At 44.1% G+C, this 15854-nt stretch overlaps 1 protein-coding gene across 1 annotated transcript; it reads right to left on the bottom strand.

Moving 5' to 3' along the window:
* Positions 1–4319: 4319 nt before the first annotated feature.
* On the bottom strand, positions 4320–5631 carry LOC121989360 (40S ribosomal protein S25-4-like). Its single transcript, XM_042543394.1, has 4 exons — positions 5517–5631; positions 5354–5428; positions 5120–5254; positions 4320–4557 (listed from the first exon to the last, which is right to left on the bottom strand). Exons 1-4 carry the CDS (start codon positions 5517–5519, stop codon positions 4444–4446), a joined length of 327 nt encoding a protein of 108 aa, XP_042399328.1. The 5' UTR covers positions 5520–5631; the 3' UTR covers positions 4320–4443.
* Between the last annotated feature and the right edge of the window lie 10223 nt (positions 5632–15854).

Below are 15854 nucleotides of genomic sequence, written 5' to 3'. Positions count from 1 at the left end.
ATGACGATAAAGTTGAGTGGTACTATTCTTGGACTAAGATATTAATTAAATGAGTTGTCAGTAACTCACTTAATTAGTGGACATTCGACATCTTAAACACAGGGAGACTAACACACTCATAATAAGAAGGAGCCCAAAAATGTAATTTGGGATTGGTGCGATAGTTCAATAATAGTTCTTTAGTGGAATGAATTATTGTTGATAAAATTAAGTTGTGTGTTCGGGGCGAACACGGGATGCTTAATTTTATCGGGAGACCAAAACCAATTCCTCCTCTCGGTCCCTATCGTAGCCTCTTATTTATAGAGTACTATACCCACCTATACCACCTTCATACCCATGTTGTAGGGGCCAGCCAAGCTAGCTTGAGGACCAAACTAGGGCCGACCAAACCTTGGTCCATGGGTGGTCGGCCTAGCTGAACCCAAGCTTAGGTGGCACCATTAAATTAGAAAAGAATTTTAATTTTAAATTTTTCTTATGTGGAAGATATAATTTATTGGAGAGATTAAAAATTAAAATATCTCTTTTATAAGTTTCTACAAAATATTAAAGAAAGAGATTAAATCTCTTTCCTTATTTATAGATTGGAAGGATATTTTATTTTTCTTCTTTGTAAATTATTCACATGTTGAAAAATTAAAATTATAGAAATTTCTTTTTATCAACCGTGAAGGGATTTTAAAGGGAAATTTTATTTTTTAAAATTTTCGAAGACAAATAAGGAATTTTAATTGTTGATTGAAAATTACCTTGTTTGCTCTCCATGAGGTGGCCGGCCATGACATGAACAATTAGGAAATTTTGTTTAATTTTTCTTAATTAATTCGTGTCAAGGAAACTTAAGGAAATTTTATTGTAATTAAATTTCCTTATTTGTCAAAGCTAAGGATTATAAAAAAAGGGGTTTTGGGAGCCTTCAAGGGTAACAACCTCTATTATTTTTCTCCCTCTTTTCTTCCTTGGTGTGGCTGGCTCTTCCTTTTCTCTTCTCTCCATCCTTGTGGCCGAAACTCTCTTCCCTCTTGGAGATCAAGTGGTGGCCGGATTCTAGCTTGGAGAAGAAGGAGAGAAAGCTTGCATCCCTTGGAGCATTGGTGGTGGTCGAATCTCTTCATCCTTGGAGGTGCTCTTGTTGTGGCCGAACCTTTCAAGGAGGAGAAGAAGGTGCTTTGGTGGTTTCTCATCTCGGAAGATCGTTACCCACGCAACGTCCGAGGTTAGAAGAGGAATACGGTAGAAGACCTAAAGGTTTTTGCTTGCAAAAGAAAAGGTATACTAGTATTTAATTTCCGCATCATACTAGTTTTATTTCTTTATAAAAATACCAAATACAAGAAGCATGCGATTCTAGTTTTTCGAATTAGTTTTCGATGTTGTGTTCTTTTATTTTTCTTTTCCTTGTGAATCGATTGTTCTTTTTGGTTAACCTAGAGTTATTTAAGGAAATTAAATATTAGCTTTCCTTAAAAGGCTTTGTCTAAGCGGTGGTGGCTGTTCCCATATCCAAGAAGGTCATGTGCCTCGCCATGCAGTCCTATAAGTCAATTTTGGAAATTAATATTTAATGGAATTAATAACCTAGGTGATTTGGATTGAACGTGTTAAGTTCCGTAGGAGATCCAAGTCAAAACCTAAAAGAACAAATAAATTAAACTTAGGATCAAACGTGTTAAGTTCCGCAGGCGATCCGAGTTTAATTTAAAAGAACACTTGGTAGTTAAGAAAATGTTCAGACCTTTGTACAAAATTTTTGTACAGTGGAACCATTAGGTTTTCCGAGTAACAACCAACACTAACAGCCTGAGATTATCTGCTCAGATCATTTTGACAGATAAATGAATTTAATTTAGTGTAATTTAAATTCAGCTAATACTCTATAAATCTTCGACAACAGATTGTCTTTCTAACAACCCTATCCCCGAGACTAGTAGTAGTAATAACAATGGTAATAAAAAAAAGTGGAATCCTGTATCCCAGTGGTCTCACACAATCAACCTTATGATCATCTATGATAACATAAATCGAAAAATTATAATTAATCAATATGGAGAGAGTTTTTCTTTTAAGATTTACCAAGATTCAAACTCTTATTCTAAGATAATAATTTTATCCCGTATTAATCAACTCAATCCTGCCCGAGGCCAGCAGCAGTAATAACAATAACTGTATGTTTATGCTAATTTCATGCATCATATATAGTGATGTAAATGAGCCAAGCCGCTCGTGAGCTATTCGAAGCTCGATTCAATAAAAGCTCATTTGAGCTCGTTTAATGAGGCTCTTTAAGATAAACAAACCAAGCTCAAGCTTCACAATATTCGGCTCGTTAGCTCGTGAACATGTTCGTTAAGCTCATAAATCAACTTTTAAAAAAAAATAATAATAGTTTTGATATTGAATTTATAGATTTTACACTCTACTTATGAAAAATATATTAAATTTATTTATTAGAATAAAATTATAAATTTTAACAAGAATATTATAATTATTTTAAAATATATAATTTAATTTTTAATGAATATTTAAATTTATAATTTATATTTATTAAGCTCGATAAAAACTCGAATAAGCTCGTGAGCAATGAATATATTCGTTAAATAAAACTCGAGCTCGGCTCGATTATAAACGAGCCAAACTCAAACATCCAAGAGTTCGGCTCGGCTCGGCTCGATTACACCTCTAATCATATAATGATAAATTTGATGGTCTCGAAATACATGTAATGTTTGGTTAATGTACGAATCCATTTATTTCGAGAGCAGATCTCTTGGATCACTTTTTATGGTCCAGGGGATGTGCCACTCGTATTTGCAGTTGAATCGTGACCATGATCCAACCGCAATTGGTTGCGATCTCTTCCTGCGTTCACCGTCCCCACCAGGTTTTGGTTCGGAGCAAACGGTCGAAGGTCGTTCGAAGGCCTCCGGTGGTGGATAAGTGATCAGGTTACTGGGCGCCGAGCGAGGGTATCCTCTGGGCGGCCTCTGACCGCTCGCTCCGAACCCAACTATAATCTTATGGAGACGATCAACGCAGAAAAGGATCGCAATCAATTACGATCAGATTACGATCACGATCCAACTGTAAATATGAATGATACATCTTTTGAACTATAAAAAATGGTCAAGAAGATCCTGCCTCATTTATTTCGGTTTCAGTCAGTTTATGTTAATGTAGGGCTCGTCATTTAATATGCCATGTCGTTAGGAGTTCAACCCGGCATATTAAATGTCGTTATGTTAATGTGTCGCTGGGACATATGCCGGTGAGCCCAATACAAAGACTAACTGAGCCCCATTAACCAACCCAACGTCCGTCCATTTTTGTTGCCTCTGTAGAGCCATTTAGAGGGGCATGGGAGGCACATGTAAGAGGCTCAACAAGAGCCTACACGAGCTGCACTTCGTATCGTAATGGGCTCAGCCAGGCCTGCTTATGAGTTGTCCAGAGATTGTATTTACTTTGATGGATTGTTACGTGATCTTCAGGCCGTAACATAGTTAGAGATGCATGGTTTTATGAGCAAGAGGTCCAGGATTCGATCCTCGGGGTATTATGGTATGGGATGTAATTTCAACTATGTATCTGTATTTACCTCCCTCTATATTAATGGGACCGATTCTAGGAAGACCGTTGATGTGATAATTTCATATATTTTTTTAATGGATTGCTATGCCCCTAAACGTAGGTTAAAGTAATAGATCTATCTTTGTTTTTTAATGGATCCTTTGGGCGGCTAATTGTCTCTTAAATACCGTTATCGGTCTCGCCAACAGTCATGAATGGGCCACTCATGTGCAATGCTGGGCCAATAATGGGACGTGCTGGTGAAGATTAATGGGCTTAAAATTGGAGGCCCTGGGCTTGTTAAGTAGACTAAGCAAGGGATCTCTTATCGGACCTTGTTAGGCTTTTAGTGGACCGAAATAGACTACTACCGGATCTAACTACAATGGACCTAAAATAATGGGCCACTAACGGTATCTACTACGCTAACACTTGACAACACTATTATTAATGAGCCACTGACTTCTATGGGCTTTACTGGATAGAATATCTATTGGGCCACTGACTACGCTTCTAGATCACCGATCCTATGCAAAATTAATGGGCCATGCGGGCTTATAACTGTCCGCAATAGACTAGACTAATGATTAATTCTGAGAATCTATTACGCTGCATTAGTAGGCCAAACTAAGGGCCCACTGTCGGCCTGATAGTGCGTAAATGTGCTATGTCGTTGCAAATTCACCAAAAAAAAAAAAGAAAGAATCACCATCAAATTATAGTAGCAATTGCTACTCGCGAAATTGAAATAATTTTTAAAAGCCATTTTCTATTTTAATTATCGCAACTGAGCAACTAAAAAATCAGCATACCTGCAGAATTGTAATACACATAGTGAGCAAATATATAATAAAACACGCAGCAATTTAGCACTCAAGTATTGGTGGCTCTGGTGTAGATTTGTTGGCTTGAATGAGCAGATACCATTCTAATGGCACCCCTGGCCATCAGGTCCTTTATTGCCCTCCTTGCAAGGGATCCATTAATCTGTAGAGAAATATCATTTTTCAATTTCTACAAACGTTCTGTAAAATATGCCCACATCTCTGGGAGAAAAAGAAAAACTAAGAACAGTGAGGAAACTATTTCCTTTTTTTCCTAAATTGATTGATAATCTATTCATGTAATTCTATCAATCTATAATAGATTACTATAGCTTAGCTATGAGAACAGAAGCAAAAGAACACAAGATAACGAGGATCTTCGATGAAACAAAATAAAATGCCGTGAAGGTGCTACGAAAGAATCGATTTCGGAGCACTGATTAAATGATCATCAATAATATGCAACGAAGAACAATCGTCAGTCAAACAAAGTTACCATATCTAAGTTCGATAAGAGCCAAACTAATGGAATAAACTGTAATGCGATGGTAGATCCACAGTTTGCAAGAGTAGATGGCATGATAGACCAAACAAACGCATGATCAGATTGCCGTAGAAACATTCATCCAAGAGAAATAAACTAAACTCCAAAATAGGTGCGAATGAAGTCTCATTTGGATTCCATCGCAGATAAAAGAAAACACTAAAAAGGTGAGAGCATTTACCCGTAGTCTCTCGGACAGCACGGAAGGCGTGATCTGCTTGTATTTGGGGACTTCGGAGAGCATTTTGTCGTAGTTCGCCTGGTCAAATAGAACTGCATTATTCACTTTCTCCTTCTGCTTTCCCTTGCTCCACTTCTGCGATCACACACACAAGGGCACAAATCAATTAAACCAAGATTGTAACAAAACACACACACAAGGGCCCTATGTTTAACCCTAGAAAAGGTGCCGCACCTTCTTCTTCTGTTTGCCACCGCCAGATTTTACCGGCTTCGAAGACGGAGGCGGAGCCTTGTCCTTCTTCGGCGCCTGACGCATAGATGGAAGAACCCATTCGTAAATCGAATAGCCGGAGCATCGAAACAGTAGAAAGGAAGAGGAGAAGGGCATAGCTTACCATTTTCTCGATCGTCTATGCGGCGCTTGAGTAAGGCAATCGCTACGAACTGGCAATAGGTCGGCGGACTCGCTGGTCCGCCTTTTATAGGAACTAGGGTTCGTCACACAACGTTATAATGCACTATCAGGCCTCCTTCCAAAAGAGAAGCCCATTTGCAATCATGGCCGCTAATCCGTCCCTAATTTAATATAGTAGAGTTAAATTTCCTTAAGTTAATATGAGGAGTTAAATTATGAGTAATTATTAATTATTAATATAGATGGTCAAGACATGGAGGAAAGTTTATTCAGACACGTCGAGTTTGGAACCTAAGACCTAATGTGACTGTTGATGCAATCGATATCCAGAGTTTTAATATCCAATAAATATGTTTAATAGAGCTTAATCAAGGGAAAGAGAGAAGTTTACCGAATAACAAATTCTAACATGCAAGCAAAATTCTAAAGAGTGAGTGTTAGGCAAGGAATATCTTAGCCACGACTAGGCAAGAAAAATCTCAGCAGATCGTGAAAACTAGATAAAAAGATTCGATAGGTTTGGAGGACCCGATATCGAATCCCTGGCGGACTGATTCGATGCTGAGTCCTGGTGAGTAAAGCCAAGTGGAAAAAAATTCTAGGGAGAGGCAACCTTAGGTCATGGTGAGTGAAGCGAGAAAATCTTAGAGGAAGGTAACTCTAGGTTCTGGTGAGTGAAGCCAGATACAGAAAATCATAAGGGGGGTAACCTTAGATAACGAGAAGTCTTAGAGGAGTGAATGCGGTCGACCGGACCAACGGATCTTGGTAAATCTAAGTTTAGTTTAACCATAGTATTTTGCATTACTATTATTACTGCTGATTAATGTAGTATTGCAGGAAAAGTCTTAATGGATCAGATATCTGGCACTGAGCAGAGAAAGTTCAAACAGGCTTGGAGGACCAATGCTTGGCAAGTAGGTTGAGATAAATAACTAGAGAAGAGTGACGGTGAGGTCGTGTTCTAGAAAGGATCAACCTTAGGTCACTGATCCAACTGAAGAAATCAGGAAGATTTCTAAGTTGAGATCAAGACAATTTTACTATCAATTACTACCCATACATATTACTACTCATGTATCATATATTATCACTGTGCTAACTTTATTTTGCAGGAATATATGTTTAACTCTACTTTGTAGGAATCGGTCTAATTGATCGACCGAACCAGACTGATACAGAACAGAGATAAGATCGCGCCAAAGCAAATATGGAAGCAAGGCGATCTGTCGATTGAACCGAGGGTTCGATTGACTGAATGATTAATGCATTAATGAAGAATTAATGACGAATCTCGGCAAATAGGGAAACTACACGGTTCGATCGACCGAACAAGATGATCGGTCAGCCGATCAATTAATGCTCATAAGTGTGCGGAGATCGGATCTCAGCGAAGAAGGAAAGCATGAGGTTCAATCGACCTATAGGAGGATCAGTCGACCGAATGACTTTTCAACCGACCAAATGAGACTTATAAAAGGGGTGCTCGAGGTTTGAGCCGAAAAAACTCTGCCATCTGTTCTGAATCAGTTCGCTCCTGCTATTATGCGCTCCATCTTCATAAGCAAGCTGCTCCATCAAGAAGTGCTGATGAGCTTCATTTCTTATTATTTGTCGGTATATTTTTTATTAGCTTGCATTGCTTTAATTTCAACAAGATAGTGTGTGTATTACTATCTTCTAGTTGCATTGTACAAATTATTTTTTTCCAAAGATTTCGGAAAGAAAAGTTATAGTGAATTGTCCAACGGTGCGATCAATGATCGTTGGTCTTGGAATAGGAGTCGACATATGCTCTGAAATAAGTAACTACCTAAGTCACTTGTTTTTCTTTTGATATCTTATTTTTGTTAGGACCTTCGGATGCGGCTAGAGAGGGGGGGTGTGAATAGCCGACCCCAAATTCACGTTTCTTCCTACAATTTTAGTTAGAGCAGCGGAAATAAAAGATAGAAACGAAACAGGAGAATATCAAACCTCAAACGCGACTGATCCGGTGGTAAGAGCCCGGACACCCCCTAACGAGGGGTCAACGCCACGTGGAGGCCAAATGGCCATGTAGCCCGCCGGAGAAGGGTGAGCCAACCGGACTTGGAAGAAATGGATAAGGCCGATCGGCCGACCAATGGACATTCGGTAGTAAAAGGCGCCCTGACCGGGTCGGGGTTCCGACGCTCAATGAAACAATGTCTTAGAGCCGAGAGGAAGTCACTCGCCTGGAGGTCTCCCCGGCATCGCAGCACAAGCGACAGGCGAGATATGAGGGGCGTGCCGTCCGACCGGCGCAGGGGATGAAGGTCGTCCGGACGATGTGCTCCATCCAGCCGGCCGGACATACGTCCCGTCCCGGCCGGCGGTAAAGGAGAACAGGAACATCTCCTGATAGCCGTCAAGTCACATGACTAAGCCATACTCTTATTCTGACAACGGGGTGTCTTGTTGTCCCATCGAAGGCGCGATGGGACTGTTGCAGTATGGCGTCAGGTAAGTTTTCTGACAGGCACACACCGAGGCATGGGCTGAGGATACGCACGCGCCTCGATAGGCGTGTAGGAGCTTTTTCATCGCCCTATATAAAGAACCGTAGACTTCGCCGGAGGTACGCATTCTACAAGTTTGGGAGCTCCTTTTTCCACTACTTACCTGACTTGAGCGTCGGAGGGTCGCCGCCGGGAACACCTTCCCGGCCCGACTTCTGTGCAGGAACGCCGGAGCTTCGGAGGCCTGTGCCATTGACTAGGAGAGCGCCGCGTGCCCAGCGTCCCTTGGTTCGGCGACTCGGACAGGATCAATTTGGCGCTGTCTGTGGGAACGCTCCTGCATCCGATCGGAAGCAATGAATGAAGCTGGATGACCACACATGGTGATGCTCTCCATGGAGAAACCCGACGGTCTGATAGAGGCAAGAGTAGCTAGGCTCGTGGAGCAACAGGAGCAGAAGGCTCAAGTAAAAGGATAACGCATCAGGCTGCCTCCACCTCTGGGGGGGGGGGGGGGCCGAGCGGCCATGGAGGACCGACCGGGAAGTTTCGCCATCCTCCTGGCCTTGATAAAGTTCGACGAGTACATTGTATCCACCTCACTCCACGGGTATTCGGGAGTTGAGAAATTGAGTTAGATCTTATGCTAATCGGCAGGTTAGTTTTTCGGATATAGTTTCTTTCGGGCATAGAATTCATCGTAACTTTCCGAAAGAAGGCCCGGCCGGGCGTATATCATCGGAGCCAAAGGCTCGACGAAGAAGGCCACGAGCCGATCGGCCGGAGGTATAATAACCGAGCCATGCGCTCGACGAAGAAGGCCACGAGCCGATCGGCCGGAGGTATAATAACCGAGCCATGCGATCGACGAAGAAGGCCCCGAGCCGCTCGGCCGGAGGTATAATGTTCGAGCTAAACGCTTGATGAGGAAGACCCCGCGCCGTTCGGCCTGGAGTACGTTATCCGAGCTGGGTGAAAGGTGCGCTAAATGTAAATTTATATACATGTCGGTCGCCTATGTCCTTGTAATACAGGAAGCAAAATTAATTCAAAGGATGGTCAATGGGTTTGCCGAACGGCTTAATGCGTGAAGACCCCGTGCCGTTCGGCCGGGGCATATAAATGTACGAGCCGCACGCTCGTTAACGAAGACCCCTCGCCCCTCGGCAGGGCGTATATAATCAGTTAGCCGTAAAGACCGTCGAGCTCCGACGTTAAATATCGAGAGACGAGCCGGCGTCTATAAACCTTCCGAGCGGAAGACCGTCGAGCTCCGACGTTAAATATCGAGAGACGAGCCGGCGTCTATAAACCTTCCGAGCAGAATACCGTCGAGCTCCGACGTTAAATATCGAGAGACGAGCCGGCGTCTATAAACCTTCCGAGCGGAAGACCGTCGAGCTCCGACGTTAAATATCGAGAGACGAGCCGACTTCTATAAGCCCGAAGGCGAAGACCGTCGAGCTCGGCGTTAAATATCGAGATGACGAGGCGTCTATAAGCCGGCGAAGGAAGACCGTCGAGCTCACGTTAAATATCGAGGCGAGCTGCGTTATAAGCGTCCGGCGGAAGACCGTCGAGCTCGCGTTAAATATCGAGACGAGCCGCGTCTATAAACCTTCCGAAGGAATACCGCCGAGCTCGCGTTAAATATCGAGAGCGAGGCGGCGTCTATAAGCGTCCGGCGGAAGACCGCCGAGCTCCGGCGTTAAATATCGAGGCGAGCTGCCGTCTATAAACCTTCCGAGTGGAAGACCGTCGAGCTCGACGTTAAATATCGAGAGACGAGCCGGCGTATAAACCTTCGAGCGGAAGACCGTCGAGCTCCGGCATTAAATATCGAGGAGCCGACGCGTCTATAAACCTTCCGGCGGAATACCGTCGAGCTCGGCGTTAAATATCGAGAGCGAGCGGCCTATAAACCTTCCGGCGGAAGACCGCTCGAGCTCGCGTTAAATATCGAGAGCGAGCCGGCGTCATAAACCTTCGGCGGAAGACCGTCGAGCTCCGGCGTTAAATATCGAGAACGAGCCGGCGTCTATAAACCTTCCGAGCGGAATACCGTCGAGCTCCGGCGTTAAATATCGAGAGACGAGCGGGCGTCTAAACCCTCCGGGCGGAATACCGTCGAGCTCCGGCGTTAAATATCGAGAGACGAGCCGGCGTCTATAAACCTTGAATGAGCCGCAGACTCGACGTTAAATATCGAGAGAGGCCGGCGTCTATAAACCTTCCGAGCGGAAGACCATCGAGCTCCGGCGTTAAATATCGAGAGACGGCGTCTATAAACGTCCGGCGGAAGACCGTCGACTCCGGCGTTAAATATCGAGAGGAGCGGCGTCTATAAGCGTCCGGCGGATAGCGATCACATGATGCAATCAACGATAGCCTGGTCATACAGCTGAGCGGTTCGCTTATCAAAAATGTATGGAAAAACCCTTTGGGGGTAAGGCACAAAGAAAAAGTGGGTCAGTGGAAGTTAGGGATATTAGCATGTAAATGCCGAGCGTTTACGTTCGAAAGCCTAGCAGCTGCGCGGTCGCATGATAGATGTCATTAAGACGATCGAATTGAGCCGGACAGAAGCGTGGTTCCGAGCGGAAAGGATATAAAGAACACTTTGGCGTGATGACGGAAAAACGCCTTGCTAAAACAGAAGTGAAAGGAGCAGAAGGTCATCTATTACTCATTAGGTAAATCAAATAAGTCATTACAGAGATAAGTTGGGCCGAACGGAGGGAATACAAAAAAGTTCATAAAAATGCTCCTCACACATCAAAATCAAAAAGAGCGTCGGGGATGGCGTCCATCACGCTCGCGAGGTCCTCGGGGGGGATGGTCAGCTCGGCAGGCAGGTGACCTTTGGTCTTCAGATAGCCCACCGCCGCCTTGATCGCCTCCTCGAAAGTGAGGGATATCTTGTCGGTAAACTTCTCTCCGAAGTCTTCCGAGCGGAGGAACGCCTTCCTCACTTCTTCGGAGCGAGCCGACTCCCCCTCTTTATATTCTTTGAGCGCGGCGTGGGCAGCGTCGCTGGCGGCCTGAAGATCCTTCAAATCTCCATCAAATCTTTGGAGATCGGCCGAGCGGCTTTCCTTCTCGGTGGCCAGCAGGGCGTCCAAATCTTTGATGCGTTGTTCCAGCCCCCTGATCTCCACCTTCATGTGGTCCATATCATTGATGACCTGTTGCTTCCAAGTGGTCGCCGTTTTGATCTCTTTATCTCGTTGCTTGATCATCGTTTCACGCCGAACGACCTTGCTCGCCAGATCGGAAGCCCTTTTCCGTTCGGCATCCAGTAGTTTTTTGGCCTTCTCCAGAGCGGCCGTCGACGGCCCGGCACCCCCCGCAGCTTTTTGTTTTTTCAACTCGTCCTCCAGTTCGGCCAATCGATCGCTAATGGCGATCTGCTCCACCCAGTTCTGCTAGCAAATGGGGACAGGTTAAAAACATAATTTAAATACGTAAAAAGCAGAGCATACCCTGGTGGTAGATTCTTGTCGCCGAAGCCGGAGTCATCTTGGCTATTCGGCCGGCCCACCCAAGCTTGGGCGAGGGCTGTCAGTGTAATCTGCGCTCGGGACCACAGCCGATCAGCGGCGGCCATATCGCCTCGAAGGAAGGCGCGAGAACCGATTTTAATTAAGTTTTGGCGCTCGGCTCGCTCTCGGGAAGCGTCGGCCTTCGGACGGCCCACCGGTGGACGAGGAGGAAGCTTCAAGCGCTGACATCGGCGCAAAGTTCTTGAAGGGGGGGCGACACCTCGGCGGCCCTCGGAGAACCATGAGGAGTCGGAGTACTCTCGAGGGAAACCGTCCCGGACAGCACCGGCGCATCCGCGCCCCGCTCGGGCTGTGGCTCATCAAGTGTAGTCGAGGCAGATGCGAATTCCGGTCGTCGGCGTTTCCGAGCGCGTAGCGGCACATCATCGGCCGAACGACCCTCCACCTCGGCTTCGGTAGGAGGTGCTATGTCACCCGCGGCCTCATCGTGAGAGGCAGGGGTGTCTGAGGCTTCGGGGATAGTTGGTGTCCCCTCACCTTCTTCGTCGGCCGGGTCAGTTGGAGCAAGGCCCCGTTCGGCGGCCTCCTTGTTCGTCACCGCCTCAATCTGAGCGGCCTTCAGTTTGAGCTTCTCGGTAGCTTTGGCGCGCCACATGACTTCAGCTGCAGGAGCAAAAAATAAATCAGTTAGAACAAAACAAATGTGAAGATAAGGAAACTTACTCATGCTGTAGGGCAGATCGGCTGTGGTAGAGGACAAGCCGAATATGTGCATTACTCCCGGGAGGAGTAGCTTGTCAATATGATAGTGTTGGCCAACTAGCCGTTCGGCTGCATGAAGGTAGGCCGCGTCACCTCTAAATTTGCCGAGCTCCGGTTGCGATGGCATCGCCGTCTGCCACTTGGTGCGAAAAGTTGGCCGCTCGGGAAAACGTATATAGAAAAAATGCTCCTTCCAATGTTTGTTGGAGCTCGGCATATTATCAAAAAGGACGAAGCATATCCTAGACTGGAAAACAAAGGTGCCCCACTCGGCTTGCTTGGGATAAAAAAAGTAGTGGAAAATTTTTGGTTCTAAGGGGATGTCGTTCAGTTTGAATAAAACTATCACTCCGCTCAGCAACCTAATAGAGTTGAGAACTACCTGGCCGAGCGGAATGCGGAAATAATTGCAAACTTCTAAGAAAAACTTGTGGGGTGGAAAACGCAGTCCGGCCAGAAATTGGTCTCGGAAGAAAACAACAGTGCGGGGCAGCGGATCGTGAGGCCGATCGACCGGTGTGGCTAACACTATTTGGTGGTCGATCGGCAGGTCATAGGCTCGAGTGAGGCGCAAGGCGTCCTCCTCGTCGAACCGGCTTTCCATGTTCGAGTACCAAAGACCCGGAGCACCGCCGGTCGGCTGCGAGGTGCTAGTCATGGTCGACAAACAAGGATACGGGACCAAAAGGGAAGGTTCAAGCTTGAATGGATGAAAACCGACTGAAGAAAGCGATTAACAGAAAGAAGAAAACGTTGGGAACGAGAAGGAGGGTCTTACGAGCAAGAAAGATGATCGACGGGGGCCTGGGGGTTGCCGAAGAATTGAGGGGCGAGGTCGCCGGAGAAAAAAAACGAGCAGAGGAGCGTCGGAGGAAGATGCAGCAACTGTTGGAGTGTATACTAAAAGCCTAGCTTTTGGTATAAACATTTATCTAGAAATAAGAATCACATTGGTCAAATGTCTACATTTATGATAAATGTAGTTGTTCAATTAATTTATATTGTAGATGACATGGTGTGTGGTGTCACACACAGAAGATCATGTTATCAGTACCTTATAAATTATAAACAGTAGCTCACGACCATGATGGAAAGGAACAAACCATTGGAAGGTCATAGTGTAATTAGGTATTAGTTTATCTTGACTATATAATTACACTAGTACACTCAGAGTGTATTGAGTAGGACCATTTGAGGTCGTTTCTTTTATACTGACTTTATAAAGAAACAAAGACCTCGGTTATTATGGAAGTGTGTGCTCTTAATCCTAATGTAATAACAAGCACATATATTTGATATTTATTTCTTTAATTTACAATGGGTGAGATTTAGTTCGTTGAATCAATAAACCTGATAAGTTGGGAAATGGTATCACTTATAGTGTGTGTTGTTGATTATAGAAGGAAACTGTGTCCTAGAGATACTAGGTTGATAATGTCCTCAAGAGGAGCTCATAAAGATTGTCATGTTAAACCCTGCAGGTGGACTTAGTCCGACATGATAATAAGGTTGAGTGGTACTACTCTTGGACTTAGATATTAATTAAATGAGTTGCCAGTAACTCACTTAATTAGTGGACATTTGATATCTTAAACACAGGGAGACTAACACACTCATAATAAGAAGGAGCCCAAAAAATGTAATTTGGGATTGGTGCGGTAGTTCAATGATAGTTCTCTAGTGGAATGAATTATCATTGATAAAATTAAGTTGTGTTCGGGGCGAACGGGATGCTTAATTTTATCGGAGACCAAAACCAATTCCTCCTCTCGGTCCCTATCATAGCCTCTTATTTATAGAGTTCTATACCCACTATACCCACCTTCATACCCACCTGTAGGCGGCCAAGCTAGCTTGGGATCAAGCTAGGCCGGCCTAGGTATGATTGGGTGGCCGGCCTAGCTAGAACCCAAGCTAGTAGGGCCGCCAAAATAAATAAAAAGAAATTTAATTTTAATTTTATTATTATGTGGAAGATATATTTTAAAGAGAATTAAAATTAAAATATCTCTCTTGTAAAAGATCTACAAAGATTAAAGAAAGATTAGATCTCTTTCCTTATTTATAGATTGGAGAGATGTTTTTTTTTCTTTAAAATTATTCACATGTTGATAAAATTAAAATTATAGAAATTTCCTTTTATCAACCATGAAGAGATTTTAAAGAAATTTTATTTTTAAAATTTCCGGAAACAAATTAGGAAGTTTTAATTGTTGATTAAAACTTGTCCTCTTTGTTTTCCAATAATGTGGCCGACCACTTGAAATTAATTGGGAAATTTTATTTTATTTCTCTCAATTAAATCATGTCAAGAAATTAAGGAAAATTTATTGTATTTAAATTTCCTAATTTGCCTAGGCCATATAAAAGAAGGGGTGATGGTGCCTTCACAAGTCACAACATCTATTATTCCTCTCCTCTTTTGTTCCTTGGTGTGGCGGCCAACCTCTCCTCTCTTCCTCTTGTGGTGGCGAACCCTACCCTTCTATTGGAGTTCTTGTGGTGGCGGATACTACTGGAGAAGAAGAAGAAGGAGAGAAAGCTAGCATCTCTTGGAGCTTGGTTAGTATTTTGTTTTCTTCCTTGGTGAAGCTTCCTCTTTGTTGGCCGAACCTAGCTAGGAGGAGAAGAAGGTGATTGGTGGTTTCTCGTCTCGGAAGATCGTTGCCCACACAACGTCCGAGGTTAGAAGAGGAATACGGTAGAAGATCAAGAGGTTTTTCTACAAGGTATAACTAGTAATTTCTATTTCCGCATCATGCTAGTTATTTATGGAAATAATACCAAATACAAGAGACTTACGTTCTAGAATTTCGAATATGTTTTTCGAAGTTGTGTTCTTTTGTTTCTTTCTTTTCCTTGTGATTTGATTGTTCCTTTTGGTTAACCTAAAGTTGTTTTAGGAAATTAAATATTAGCTTTCTATTAAAGGTTTTGTCTAGTCGGTGGTGGTTGCTCTCATATCCAAGAAGGCCATGTGCCTCGCCACGTCAGTACTGGGAACCTTTTATGGAAATTAATATTTAATGGAATTAATAACTTAAGGTGACTTGGGTCGAACGTGTTAAGTTCCGCAGGAGATCCAAGTCAAAACCTAAAAGAACAAATAGATTAAGTTTTGGATCAAACGTGTTAAGTTCCGTAGGCGATCCAAAATTTAATTTAAAAGAACACATGGTAGCTAGGAAAAGGTTCAGACCTTTGTACAAAATTTTTGTACAGTGGAACCTATAGGTTTTCCGAGTAGCAACCAACAGCAACAAGGCGGCGGAAACGGAGTCGCGGGCTTTATATCGCCGCCCGGGAGCAACCTCCACCGTCCGATCCAGGTCGTCGATAACGAGGTCATCATCCAGCCGTCCATTTCAAACGACGGCTGTCCCATCGGAAGTGACGCCACCGCCATACTCTGACAAACGCATGATCGCCACGTGTCAGCTGGATACTGGCCGCATTTAATGAGCTCCCCTTACCGTGCGCAGTGCACGTGATGAATAGTAGGGGAGAGCATAGGACATGGAGTCCAAGAGACCACAAGGCACGGACCAGATATCGCCGAACGGGCGAGCATCA

The sequence above is a fragment of the Zingiber officinale genome, chromosome 1B, assembly GCF_018446385.1.
Source record: "Zingiber officinale cultivar Zhangliang chromosome 1B, Zo_v1.1, whole genome shotgun sequence".
Lineage (NCBI taxonomy): Eukaryota > Viridiplantae > Streptophyta > Magnoliopsida > Zingiberales > Zingiberaceae > Zingiber > Zingiber officinale.
This window is presented reverse-complemented; position numbering and strand designations above follow the sequence as displayed.

What these genes read in the sequence shown, in the direction of transcription:
- LOC121989360 (XM_042543394.1), bottom strand. An exon ending in GTGGCAAACAGAAGAAGAAG is followed by an intron (nt 5,255 to 5,353) that starts GTGCGGCACCTT and finishes GTGTGATCGCAG; the next exon opens with AAGTGGAGCAAGGGAAAGCA. An exon ending in TGCTGTCCGAGAGACTACGG is followed by an intron (nt 4,558 to 5,119) that starts GTAAATGCTCTC and finishes ATTTCTCTACAG; the next exon opens with ATTAATGGATCCCTTGCAAG.